General features: G+C 45.9%; 1 protein-coding gene across 2 annotated transcripts in view; it reads left to right on the top strand.

Annotated features, from left to right (window-relative positions):
- Nucleotides 1–13,965, top strand: part of F13A1 (coagulation factor XIII A chain) — a 136,644-nt gene extending 122,679 nt beyond the window's left edge. For both annotated transcript variants that reach the window (XM_033863792.2, XM_033863794.2), the window contains 2 exons: nucleotides 6,153–6,289; nucleotides 12,186–13,965. In XM_033863792.2, the coding sequence (XP_033719683.1) occupies nucleotides 6,153–6,289; nucleotides 12,186–12,339 (291 nt within the window). In that variant the 3' untranslated portion in view covers nucleotides 12,340–13,965. The remainder of the gene's footprint in view (nucleotides 1–6,152; nucleotides 6,290–12,185) is intronic.
- The last annotated feature ends 310 nt before the right edge of the window (nucleotides 13,966–14,275 follow it).

Here is a 14,275-nt window from a genome sequence, read left to right as displayed (position 1 = left end):
TGCCATGTTTCCCACCGAGCATGTTTCTTCCTCCGGGCCTCCCGTGGATTCTCCGTGACTCTGACACGTGTTCCAGTCACCAGGACGCACCCCTGCCGTGTCCACAGCCCTTCAGTGGGAGGCTGGAGCAGGGCACGGGGCGTGGGCTTCTCCACGTCTCTTTAGAAAGTGTCCGTGGAGGCCGCCAGCTCCTCTCCTCTGTGCTTCTCGGCTCTGGCGCCTGAGAACCCGAATCCACATCACTCCCCACGGGGAACTTGAGGCTGAGGAAGTCCTCCTGCTCACCCTGGCAGCACTGTCTCCCTCCAAACCTCCGTGGCATTTAGGGTCAATAATTGCGATGTTGCAGGTGCTCTGCCAGGTCACTTCACGTACGATGTCACATTGAATCTTCCCAAGAACCTCATAAGAAACCGAGGCCCAGAGAGTTCAAGTGATCGGCCCGAGGACACACAGCAGTGGTCCCTGGTCTTCAGACCCTGTGTCCAGCATGCTTTCCCCTCAGCGTCCCCCAACCATGGTCCCTGTCTTCATCCCGGCCACCACGGCGGTGCCCTCAGTGCTGCCGTAAGCCATCTGTGGAGAAAATCAAAGTCTGTCTGTGAGGTCCCACCATGAGGCTCTCTGAGCAGGTGAAGTCCACGGACCTGGGGAGGGTCCCAGGCAGGGTACCACCAGCCATGGCTTTACATGCTCGGATAGCTGACTCTCTCTCCATCCTCTGTTGGTCCTGGAGGATCAGGCAGTGGGTTACTCCATTGGCCAGGAGAGCACGTCCCAGACTCTCCGTGAGCGAGGCCTCCACTGGAAGGGGAGCATTTCCCCCTCCCTCTCAGCACAGCTGTAGAACAACCTGCATTTGAGAATGAAAACGAAAACCACTTGTAGCTGGGGTTCCTAAAACACGCTCCCCGTGCATCCCTGTTCACATGGAAGCAAAGTAAAACAACAAGAACAACAAATCTCATCTACCTCGTCATATGATTACAGTGTGCTTGAGCTCTTTTTTTTTAAATGATGTCTCTATCTTTACCCCAAATAGCACATCCTGTAATCATCAAGTAATACAGCGTATCAAGGCCTCAGGTCTACCTTGTCACATTTTACTCTGGGATAGAAATCTGCCTCTTTCCCCATAAAGTCAAAAAGAAGGAGTTGAGTAGTAATATATATGTTTTCAAATTTAGCTCAGAATCGAGTTGTAATCACTGTGCTCAACTGGTAGCTTAGTGATGGCGAAAGGTAATACTGCAAATGATTCTTCAGTGGGTTTCAGGAAATAAAGAAACTATTTTCGGCAGAAAAGGTTACTATTTTTGCCTCTCTGCTGTCAGAGATGACAGTGTATGTAGTGCTTAAAGATGAAGGCTTTGGAGTCAGAAAGACCTAGATTCATATCTGGGTCCTGCCAACTTACAGGCTCTGTAACCTGGGGATTTTGTTTGTCTTCTAAGTTTTAGTTTCACATCAATAGAATGGGGATAATGTTAATGTCCACTGCCGAGTCCATAGAGGATCAAACAAGATAATGTAAGTGAAAGGATGCCTAAGTTAACACTAAAAGTAATGTGAGTTGCTACTATTGTTATTACTTACCAGAGTCAGCGCAGCAGGTGGTTAAGCAGTGACTCTGGCGCCAGGCTGTCTGCATCCAAGTCCGCTTCCCCTACTTGCTGTGTGAACTTGAACAGGTCACTTCACTTCTTTGTGCCTCACTTTCCTCATCTGTAAAATGAATTCTCATAGCGTCTACCTCATAGGGTCGTGAGGATTAAATGAGTTAATATAAGTAAATCACTTAGCAGCATCTTCCAGTAGAACTTTCTGTAATGACGGGAATGCCCTAAAACTGCACCTTCCAATATGATAGCCACTAGACACACGTAGATGCTGAGTGCTTGAACTGTGGCTAGGACAACTAAGGAACTGAACTTTAATTTAATTTCATTTTAATTCAGTTAAATTTAAATAGCCCCTTGTGGCTGGTGGCTACCACATTGGACGGTGCAGACTTAGAACATTGCCTGACTGTCGTAAAACCTGACCGTCGTAAAAAAAAAATTTGCATTATTTAGTTAAGGCTAACCTAAGTGGGCTAGTGAGAAGCAACTGTGGTGCCGGTGCTGGTGAAGTGGTTTGCAAACAAGCAACTGCTTGTTACCAGCAGTGACCGTAGGGTGGAGAGGAGGGGAAAAATCATTTTCCACTAATTCGTGGAATCCATGATTGACAGCACTTGAAGTAAGGGCTGTGACGTGAACTAAGAAATCATGTGAATTACATTGACAACTAGGTTCATTCTTTCTCAAACTTTTTCCTTCATTTCAGTTTTGATTTTGAATACAGTTATTATGCATATTATAAAGCATATACTCCATGGAAGAGAGCTTGTGATTTCCTAAAAAGTAATTTCCTCCCAAAAGTGTGTGTGTGTGTGTGTGTGTGTGTGTGTGTGTGTGTTTTAGTAACTTTCTTGTTTATCAAAGAAACAGAATACTGATCATTATGAAACAGCATAAAAGACAAGAACTCAGTATGTCGATATCGGTGAAGGGTGTTTAACTTGAAGATGCATCATATTTTATGTCGGTATAAAAAAAACAGAAATATTTTAAATGGGATATTGAAAAAAATCAAGGTGCAAAAGTATTTGCTGTCGCTGAGTATGACGTATGCTTCATCCTTTTCTCTGGTCCAGGTAATGGCTGGTCTTCTCTATAGTGAACACACACTGCGAATTGCACACCACTTAAATCAACACGTAATATGAAAATACTATGTATAACGCTCCATTTTCCTTGAAAGCGGGAGGAAATGCCTCCACTTCAATTGCCTAAGAGAAGACAGTGGTGCTGAGTGTTGGGCAGGCTTTAGATCTGGTTTGGTTTGCGTTTCTAAGTTTCGTTATTATCTCAGCAGTCAGGTAAAGGACGTTTAAATCCGGGTGCAGGAGACCAGTGTCAGAAAAGGGACACGAGCCTTTGTTAATTGCAAAAGAAACACTCTACGACCCGAGAAGGGTCCCCTCCTTCAGGCTCCAGTATCAGGGAAGGCTGAGAAGTATTTATATACCCGTGCCAGCAGCTAATAACAGAGGTCATATCTGGAAGCAAACTGATTAGGCATGACATGTGAAATTATCTGAGGAGGCTTCATCTTCTAATCATATTCAGATCTAAAGCCTATCTCTGAAGGCCCAAACCCTGGGCCAGCCTTTCAAATACTAAATTCCCCTTATTTCTGCCATCAGTCACCTGGAAGGGTCCACTTTGCTTTCCACAGCAGAAGAATCTTCCTGTAGAGGTAGCCTGCCAGTATGTAAAGGATCCTTAACTTGGAGCCCATCAGTCCCTTGAGGGCCATGGATAGATATCCTGGGTCTGTAGTGAACCCCCTAAAACTACCTGCAAAGTGTATGTGTCTTGTATTTGTCACTGTGTGTTTGTCCATGGGAGGAAGGGTCAGTAGCTATTATCAGATTTTTAAGGGGTTGTCCCCGTAATCTCAGTAGCATACCACGAAGAAAGCAGATGACTCCAAAATATTTTTCCCCCAAAATCAAAGTGATCATAGCAAACAGTTTCACCAATAGTGTGTCTAAAGCAGTCCCACTTTCTCCAACTTAGACAGCTTTTGTAAATGTTATCTTTATCCTGTATTTTTAGAAACCAAAAAGTGTTCTGAAATTTTTTTCAACTTAGGAAAAATATGTTGGATGCACTTGAGAATTAAACCAAAGATTCTATGTAAAGTATTCTAATAATGCACTTTTATACAGTCATCCCTCGGTATCCGTGGGGATTGGTTCCAGGACCCCTGCAGATACCAAAACCCATATCCACAGGTTGAGCATCAACAAATTCAACCAACCTTACATTCTGCTGTGCATGTAGGTTGAGGACCACTGAGACACATTGCTTGGCATGCAATCCATGCTTTGTAGGTGACACCTGCGGTTGTCACCACCATAATCAGTGTCTGCTCCACCCCGACTCCTCTTCCCAGCCCTCCACCCATCCCACCTTAGCGGGTGGAGACTTGAATGTAATGACCATGGAGAATTGGTTGCAATTTTCATATAGATTTTTAAAATCCCATGGACATAAATTTAGTCATCAACATGTCTTAAAGAGTAAAGCCACTGTTTACAATGGCCAGGACATGGAAGCAACTTAAGTGCCCATCAACAGATGAATGGATAAAGAAGATGTGGCACATATATACAATGGAATATTACTCAGCAATAAAAGGAAATGAAATTGAGTTATTTACAGTGAGATGGATGGACCTATAGACTGTCATACAGAGTGAAGTAAGTCAGGAAGAGAAAAACAAATACTGTACGCTAATGCATATATACAGAATCTAAAAAAAAAAAAAAAGGTTCTGAAGAACCTGGGGCAGGACAGGAATAAAGACACAGACGTAGAGAATGGACTTGAGGACACGGGGAGGGGGCAGGGGAAGCTGGGACGAAGTGAAAGAGTGGCATGAACATATATATACTATCAAATGTAAAATAGATAGCTAGTGGGAAGCAGCCGCATAGCACAGGGAGATCAGCTCGGTGCTCTGTGACCACCTAGAGGGGTGGGATAGGGAGGGTGGGAAGGAGATGCAAGAGGGAGGAGATATGGGGATATATGTATACATATAGCTGATTCACTTTGTTATACAGCAGAAACTAACACACCATTGTAAAGCAATTATTCTCCAATAAAGATGTTAAAAAAAAAAAGAAAGAGTAAAGCCATAAGGTTCTAATTCTTAATGCTAGAGCCAATGAGCGAGAATCTTCTTCTCTGGGCAATGGCCTTCCTCTTTCCCTCTATTCATGAGAAAGGCTCATTTCCACATGATTTTTCCTGTGTTATAGACCGCTTAAAAAATAAGGCAGTATAGTGCCTGGGTTGATGTATAGAAAACTCAACCAACCGATAAATTTCATTTGTAAGCAGTCAACCTAATATAACAAATATGTACTGGACACCAGCTAGATACTGGAGTTGAAAGTGGGCTAGAATAAGGTGAATAAAGCACACTACCCCAAGTATTGCTAATCCAAAAAGTATGAGCTATAATGTATTGAGCCCTTGTCAATGTGCCATGCATTGTGTTGGCTGCTTTGTATGCGTTAACTCAACCTACTCCTTTCCTGTGATGGAAGAACTACTGATATTATCTCGTTCCCAAGTTATTTAGAGCTTATACAGACCCATCCATTCGGCATACAAAGCCCCTAGATGAACAAACAAATACTATAGCCCCCTGGTCACTTTCCAGCACATCGTGTTGGTGTTGGGAAAGCATATAGTCCCAAGTGTGTGGTACATCGTGAACACAGCATAAGAACTAATAATAATAACAACAACAATAATAATAGCATTCTACATAGATTACCCCATAGGAATGCCGGTCCTGTTTCAGAGACAAGAAAACTGAGTCTCAGAAAGGTTGGAAAAGTCACCCAAGGCCCCACTGCTAGTAAGCGTCGGAGCTGTCCTTGAACTCTGGCCACTTGGCCAAATACCCAATACTTCTGACACTTGTGATGGATAAACTCACCACAAAAAGCCTTACAGCCTCCTGGACGCAGATGCCGTGACTGCAGAGGAAAAGTCCCTTTTGCCTATTTTAGTGTCCAGATTCCTCTCCTTCGAGTTCAACGGTGAGGCCTCCCTCCTCGGACATATTTCTTTCTAGAGTGCCTCCGAGTAAGAAGGCGCAGGCCCCGTGGAGTGTTTTCTTCCTCTTGAACTCAGGGATGCCTCCTGTCCCGGCAGGAAACTTGAACCCCTTCCAGGAGCAGAGTTCGCCTGGCTGCCCTCACCACGGAAAGCGCTGCTACACCAGATGCACTTCCACCTCCTGCTGAAAGCCACAGCTGGGGGCCACGGCTGTTCACCTCAATTCTAATTAGGGTGGTTTTTATAATGGGGAAACGAGTGCGATTCTAATTAGCAATTGTCCCATCTTTTTCTCGATAGGTATCCCCCAGTCAAAGCGATAGCCTCATCGCACTGGTTCCCTTGCCAAAAAGTGGCCATGCTGTAAAACACAAGAAAAAGTAAAGAGGGTTAAAGATACAGGAGAGCATAAGAGGCCTTTATGTGCTGCTAAGGAGCTTCTCTCTCTCCCAATTCACTTCTTAGGTCCATGGCGCTCAGGTAGTCGGTTCTGACATGGTTGTGACCGTTGAGTTCACCAATCCTTTAAAAGAAACTCTGAAAAATATTTGGATTTACCTGGATGGTCCTGGAGTGACGAAACCCAAAAGGAAGATGTTCCAGTGAGTGCTGGGAAAGTGGGGAGGTGAGGTGGGGTTGTAGGAAGTTCTGTCTCTCTCCATGTTTTCCAAACTCACATCCAATCCCCAGCGAACATGTCTGAGAAGCTGCTACCTCCAAAAGCGCAGTGTTGCTGTGACCAACACTTCCATCATTCAATCCTTAAAGCCACCTCAATGGGGTGAGCACTGTAATTAGCTCGCTTTGGTGGTGGAGGAATTTGAGGCTTTGGCAGGTTGACTGGTTTGTCCCAAGTTGTGCATTTTAAAGAAGTAAGCCAACATCCAGACGTGGCTGGCTGACTGCAGAACCCGAAGTTCAAGAATTTTGCCATACTCCTTCCTCGTGTACTCATTCTTCTCGTATTTACGGAGGTATCACGCTGAAAGATGTCCCTTTTCTTGAGTCCTTTCTTTCCAACCCCACCTCCAAGATCTTACCAACCCACTCTCTAGAACTGTTGCTTTCAGTAAAACAAAGGTGAGCCTAGAGCGTTCTAGACTTGGTTCCCTATTCAAGGGACCAACGACCGCCCTGCGCTCCGTAGTAACACGAATGAAACTCTGCTTCTTCCACACTTCGCGCCATTAGATTGTGCCCTACAGTTCTCAGCTTCTGTGACTTCTACTGACAAAGAGTGTCACCCAACAAGACAGCCCATTCCGTGTTCAGGTACTTCTAGTCGTTAGAAAACAATTCCACCTTTCGATCCCACCGATGATCCAAACCCCGTCATCTGGACCTGTGTACAGAGTAAGGCACATTTGTCTTCCATCTACTGGCTTGCAAATGTTTGCAAACAGCTGTCCAGTCTTCCTTGCGTCTTCTCTGTTCCTACACTGACTTCATTCCCCTCATCCCTAACGTGGTTTCCCACATCCTCCAACTGGTCAGTACTCCTCTTAAAGTGTGACACCCAGAATGCATCCCGATCTTTGAGGTTTATTACTTTCATTTCTACCACAAAGAAGTCCCTGTCAGCATCAATCAATCTAGCATATTGCCTGTGGGGTGACCTTCTAAGGTATAAAAAAGGAGGTGCAGGGATTTGGAAACTGCCTTTTGACCCAGATATGTTAGGCATTTCCCCAATGCCCTTTATGGGAGCTACCCCGCTCGGAGTCTGTGAGACAAATGCGAGGCCTCTTTCACCCTTTCTGAAGCACCTTTAAAGACAATGTGTGCACTAGGGGCTCGCTGCATTTGTTTGAAACTACAGTGCTCACAGCTTCTGCATCCCATCATTTAAGAGGTACCTGATGCTGGAGGATGCAATAAACAACAGAGAAAATAATTTGAGTGCTTTTTTTAAAAATGCAAAAACATAACAACATTCCTGTGCTAATAGGAAAGCTGCAAGAAAAAGAAAATTAAACTAGAAATCAACCCCAGCTAGAGGGAGAGGTCAGTAGAGCTAGCCCTGCTTTCATCAGAAACGACAGTCTCACTCACCCATTCTCACACCTTCCCACTCGAATCAGATGCAAGTATCGCTCAGGCAAAGTGAAACACATTTCTTCTTTAAAACAGCCCCCTGCTGTAGCCAAGTTTTCCTTCTCCAAAAAGCCTCATCTGAGGGTACCACAACCTCTGGCCATTTTGACACCTTGGCTGTGCAAGAATTCCACCTTGATCCCAAACCAATGCAAGGAAGGAGATAATCTGTGTATTAGAAGAAAGATGAGTCCTAGCGCAGTGCAATGACCCACCATTTAGGAGACACAGGGCTCAAAGAGGGTTGACTGTCCAGGTGCATTTCTTACTGTTAATATCTGACATTGGGGTAGGACAAAATGGGATGAACTGGGGAAAGGATGGAAGAGGCCAGTCCAGTCCCTACACGGTGGACACAAAGCAAATGTCTGCCCGCACTCTGCCGTTGACTCTATCGGTAATCACCTTCAGCGCATAGGTCTATGGCAGATCAGTAACAGACAGAAAGCCAGGTCCTCAATGTCTTATGGGGATCCAGATCCAGAGGGTGGATCTCTCCAAAGCAAGGGAAGCTTTATTTCTCAGAGACTGTCAAAAATTGGAAATAACTTGACATAGAAAATACTTATGACCTAGGGTGGGCTTGCGACTTCGGAGAGACCACTGGTTTCTCTGTTTCCTCCTGATTCCTCCTCACACCTTCACAGCCCGGACCTGAGCCAGCCAGCACCCACAACCATCTTTTCGGATGGTTGAAACACTGCAGTGTACCCTATACCGCCAAGACCTGATCAAAGAGCGGCAGATCAATGTGACAACTTGGACCCTTAAGAAGTGCAATTCTGTAGAACCAGAACCCTTCACAAGACTGTATTCCTTTCTCAGATCCACGCCTTGAATAGTCAAGGGAGTCTCCACCCCACCTGCCCATCCGAGGGCCCTAGGCGTTAGGGGGTCTGGAGCTCCAAGCAGAGGGTCTGGAAGGCGGGAGCTAGCGAGCAGGGGATTGAAGGAGGAATAGGCAGTACCGCGTCCACTCCTCAGTCAGGACACAGTCAACTCCTCCCCAAAATGATTTACCTTCCTGCCCTCCTCCCCCCGACCTCCCCACGCCTTCTGCAGGTGCTCGGAGGTGCTACTCCCACAGACCAGCAGCTGTCCAGCTTCTGCACTTGATACTTCTGCAACATCAAACAATTCATCTTCCAGATTCCTTTTTCTCTTTAAAAAATGATGAGGCTCCGTAAGTTATTTTAAGAGAAAAGTTCTCCGACTTTGTGATTTTGTTTTCAAGTTTGAGTCTCTCAAGTAGGACAGAGGGCTAGACGCGTGGAGGACAAACCGTTGATAGTTGCAGTTTATTGCGGTAATAATCCCCGACGCCTGCCTGTGCGCAAGATGATAAATGGCCGGCGTATCCCGATTGCTCAGCGCATTACTGAGAAACATTTATCACAACGTCTATCCCTGGGAATATAGGATTATTCCAGTATTACTCCACTTTTTTTTTGAACTTTATTTATTTATTTTTTATACTTCCCTTAGCAAGATGGGGAAATGATTTTTTTCTTTTTTGTGCATGCATTTTTCTGTAGGTAAATGCATACTTAGGCATGCATGTGTCTCTTCATGAGTATCTGCAGTGATGCTCATGAGTGGGCATAGATACATGGATGGATATCATTACGGGGACGCGTTAATGAGTTAGACCAAACAATGAAGTAAAGCTCAGGGTTTACAGTTTCTGTTTGAGGGAGTTGCCTGCACTCTAGGCCGCAGGCCATATCCTTAAGTGGGACAACTCCTTTGCAAAATGTTCTGGATGGATCACTTGGGAAAACCGGGGAAGAAAGCATGAATGGATCAGGGTAAAAACAGCACAGCTACTGAGAAATAAATATCTAAAAACCTATATTCATACTGAAAAGATTATTTAAATTAAGAGAGAATTGTAGAGAATTGTTCCTCTGCATACAAGCCAGAAGAACTTTCCTAAATTACGTTGCAGGGAGTTCAGGCAGAAAATGATGACCACAAAGGTGATGGTGACAATAATAATAGCAAAGCAGCAGCAGCAGCGTATGTCTAATACGTGGTATTTAACCACATCTTGCCGCGGTTCTAAGCGCAGCACAAATACTAACTCGCCCACCCTCTCCACACCCCTCTCAATATTTCATAGAGACCTTTTACAGGTGAGGAAACCCGCCGTGAGCTCAGCGTTTTCCAAACCTTGAATCATAAAAGTAATTTACTGAGTTGGAAAAATACTCCCATATGTAGGCCCTGGGTGTGCGCTTGTCACATAATTTGGCTTTTCTATAACTGAATAAGATAATGTATATAGCCTCATTTCTAAAGAACAAAAATTAAGAGCTAATGACAAATTAATTGAGACGTTGAGACTCTCAGAACCAGTGCCTGGGGCAGCCCTAGAGAGAGGAGTCCCCTGGCCTTAGAGGCATGTCCCAATTCACTGGCCACAGATACAAGAGTAAAGGGATTTCTTATTTAGCGGCTAGATTTCTAAGATTTGAAGCCTTTCCCCTTTTCATCCCAGAGGATGTACACCTGCAGCCAGGTAAAATTCATGTTGTTTTAGTGATCTTTGAGGATATCATGGGACTCTAACTTCATGTACAGTAGGTCAAGCACAGGTGGATGGCCCCATATTTCTCCTTCGCTCTGGCTCTGTCTAAAGTGATGCTGTATGGCCCTGACCTCCAAGGGCAAACGGGGGCTCTTGTAGCTGAGGCCTTTGAACCACTCTAGACTCACTGACAGTCCCCGTCTGTGCCACCCTCCCACCACCGCTCCAGTTCAAAGCCACAGTGCTGCCGTCAGCTCCTTTGGTTCCCAGGCCACCCCGTGGAGCTCGTAGGAAGTGGCCTCCCATCCCCTGGGCCCTCGCTCAGGGGTCTAAGGATCTACCTACCAAATTCCTCTGCACAACACGTTCTTCATTTCTGAGCACCCTCTTTGTGTCCCCAGTGTGTGTCTCTGTTCTTCCAGGGTCTGGGCCGTCAGGATCTGTGACTGTGGAAGATTCCACAGGCTCCTTAGGACCTCAGAGTCCTCGTCTGTAAAATGGGACAGTCGGATGAAGTGATTTCTAAGTCCTTTCCAATTCTGACATGCTGTGCCCCAGTAACCCCATAAAAAGAGTCTGGTCCCTTTTCTCTCTTTTTAAGACATGCGTGGTGGTCTCCATTCAAATCCCTGATGCTTTCCCAGAAAAGTGCAGGCCAAGGGTTATACGCAAAGCTGCCCAGCACATGCCTGGCCTGAGTCAGAGAGCGGAGACCAGGAATCCTCCAATAACAAGACCTGCAGGAAGCTCTCAATACTGAACAAAAGGGCATCTGTCTTGTTTGAGAAATCAGACATATGAAAAAGCAAGCAGAGCCGTCGGAAAAGGCATTTCATTGGAGGATACAGGATGAAATCTAGTATAGAGAAGTAGAAGGAGCATGTGCTTTGGAAACAGATAAACTTGGGTCCAAATCTTGCCTTTGCCCATTAACACCTGTGTGACCATGGAAACGTTGCCTCCCGTGTTTAATCCCTTCATTTTTCTTAACTAGAAAATTTGTCGCATAGTGTCCACCTCAGGGGACTCTCATACGTATAAAACCTGCACGTAATCTCCTCCTGAGCTTATATCCCATTGGGAGCGGCGGGGGCGGGATATGTGAAATACTCCAGAAGCCTAAATGCCCCACCCTGATTGACTTCGTCATCTATTGGGCTGGGCTTGGCCATGACGCTTAGGAAGACCTCAGAGCATGGCCGCAGGGGATGAGGAAAAGCAGGACCGTTGAAGGCCCCGCCCTCAGGATGGATTAGGGCATCAGCAACAAACGCGTAGCAGCAAGGTGTGTGGGCAAGGGACCGAAATCAATTGGCTGAAACAGGATTTTGAATTACAGAGCATGCTGGGTGACGTTCCAGATCCTGGGCCTGGGAACAGGCCTATCCCAGGGGGTTGACCAGAACCCATTAGAGCGTCAGGACCTCAGTAAAGGCAGCTGGGGGTTCAGAGAGAAGTCTGATGCCAGGAGGGTACTTTAGCCCACAGATGAACCAAGGGAGATCAGTCATGTCCTCAAGGCTACTGTAGAAGCCTGGGGATAAGCTGAAGTTCAGCTGGCTCATGGCTGGCCGGGTGCTCAGCTCAGCTCTACCACACACTGCATGGACCACGTCCACCAGAGGGCCAGCTGATGCATCTGTGCGGGAGGAACCAGGGCCCACGGGGCTGTCTTTGCTCGAGCCTCATCTAGGGGCCTCATTCGGGCGGCCACTGGACATCAGCCACCCTGGCCCTTCCGTCTTCCAACCACCATCAACCAAAAGAAAGAAAGAGTGACTCAGGCAGGGGCCTTGCTGCTTCCTGGTCAAGGTGGGAAACTGGGGCTGCCTCTCTGGAGCATAAAACCTTTCCTGTCTCTTCCATCCTTTCAGGGAAATCCGGCCCAACTCCACCGTGAAATGGGAGGAGGTGTGTCGGCCTTGGGTTTCTGGCCCTCGCAAGCTGATGGCCAGCCTGACCAGTGACTCCTTGAGACACGTGTACGGCGAGCTGGACTTGCAGATCCAGAGACGACCGCCTATGTAGACGCGCAGGGGGCTGAGATGGGTCCGAGCACTTGGCCCCTTGTAGTCTTGGCTAAGGAAATTCTAATGCAAAAATAGTCAGCTCTTGCTTTAACTTAGCTGTGAGGACCCGGACAGGACTGGTCGAGCCCCAGAGTGGTGATGCCACGTATTTTGAAGACACACTTTTCAGCGTGGCTGTTCAATGTGGAAGTTAGTTTTTAATCGCTCCATCTTCCAACGGATTCTGAGCATTAGCTTAAATTAAGCCCTCATTAAGCTCTCACAGGTCATAAGAGTAAAAGTGATCATTTCTCATCTCAGATGGCTGCAGCTCCAAGTGCCGGAGGACTTCCCTTAGGAAGGGGATTGGCTCGATACCTGGCCTCACGTAAAACAGGGCTGCTCACGCGCCGCTCAGCCTTTTCAGGGTAATGTGCCCCCCAAACAGGAGGCCAGCACATGATTTGGGCCCTAGAATTCTAGTCCCCTTTCTTGGGATCAGTTTTATCCTCTGTGTCGGAATATTTTCCCCAGGAATTGAGCGCAGCATCGTTTTTCTTCTCGGCACAGCCAGGGAAAGGTCTTTCATCTTGCACCTGCAGCAAAGCTAGAGCCTGCCAAGTTTCACAGATTCACCTTGTGAGAAGATGTGGCCCCACATTAACAAATTGCATTTGTGGAAAACTTAATCACCCAAGAGGAGATAAGAAAGCAGGTGCAATACTCAGAACTATTAAATAATGTAGTTTGATAGTGCATTTTATAGGAGTTGTCACACTGTGGCCTGATCAGCAGGAAACATTAGCCCTAACTTTAACCCTTTGGGGGCTGTAGTACTAGAAAGTAACAAGGCCGACTTGGGACAGTAAGGGTGAGCAATTAGTCTCTTTAATTAGTAATTATACTTCACCTGTCTCTCTGGAAGCATCTCCTTTGTACAATGACACAGGTCCAGATACAGTCTCAGAGATGGAATAAACCCAACAAGTTAGAGAAGCTGGCAGATTTGGTGACCAGACACGTGGAAGGATGGGCAGCCACTAATTCTCTTGTCCTTCACATCACCCGTGTTGAGACCTCAGCTCGGCACACAGGTGCTACAAGGTAATATGGACTCCACCCTGCAAACTACCAGCGCTACCACACACCCAATGACAGAGGATGCTGACATCATTTGTATTAGGCTCCGAGGTTCCAACAGACAAGGCTATCTGATATTTATTTGCAAGGCTGATTTATTGTCAGAATCACCCATTGATATGCCTAGAATGGGATTTAGGTCAGTAGACTGTGTGATTCTTAGCAAAAAAAAAAAGAAAAGAAAGATAGAAAAGAAAAGATGAACAATGAGAAGGAAGCTGGGGAAACGTCCCAATGAAATTCTCTGGTCTCTACAAGCACGTTTCTAAGCCTTTGAGACTGTTCCTTCAGCACCAGGAATCCATGAGGGTCCGCTGGTCCCCTCTATAGGTACATCATACCTAACCGTACTAAGTAATCTTCCAGCATTTGCCAAGCCTTCCAATACTCAATTCTAAACTGAAATGCATTTAGCTGGACTGTTAAACTGGCTTAATAGAGTATATTCTTATTAACTAGAATGTAATCAAAGCTTAAAATAAAGTTCTGATTGTATTTGCATCTGCACAGAAGTGAACACTTTTATTTTTCAAGACAACATGTTACTAACCACAGCTGCTCAAGAAACCACCCTTCTTTAGCAGTAGATAACCCACCCTGGAGAGTGAAACAAGCATCTCTCCTTTAGAGAAAAGGACTCGAAGGGGTAATGATGTTACAGTTAGCTTGCCTCACTGCTCTCTCTATATTTTATTAACCTCATGCACCAAAGGAGCAAGTGTGGTTCAAAAATCAGTTTCCAGAAACTGCAAAATCTCTGTCGATACTTTTTCATGAATAATCCCATGAATCATTATGGTGACTCAGTGGACAAG

Source organism: Tursiops truncatus, chromosome 10 (genome assembly GCF_011762595.2).
Source record: "Tursiops truncatus isolate mTurTru1 chromosome 10, mTurTru1.mat.Y, whole genome shotgun sequence".
In the NCBI taxonomy this organism is placed as follows: domain Eukaryota; kingdom Metazoa; phylum Chordata; class Mammalia; order Artiodactyla; family Delphinidae; genus Tursiops; species Tursiops truncatus.
This window is presented reverse-complemented; position numbering and strand designations above follow the sequence as displayed.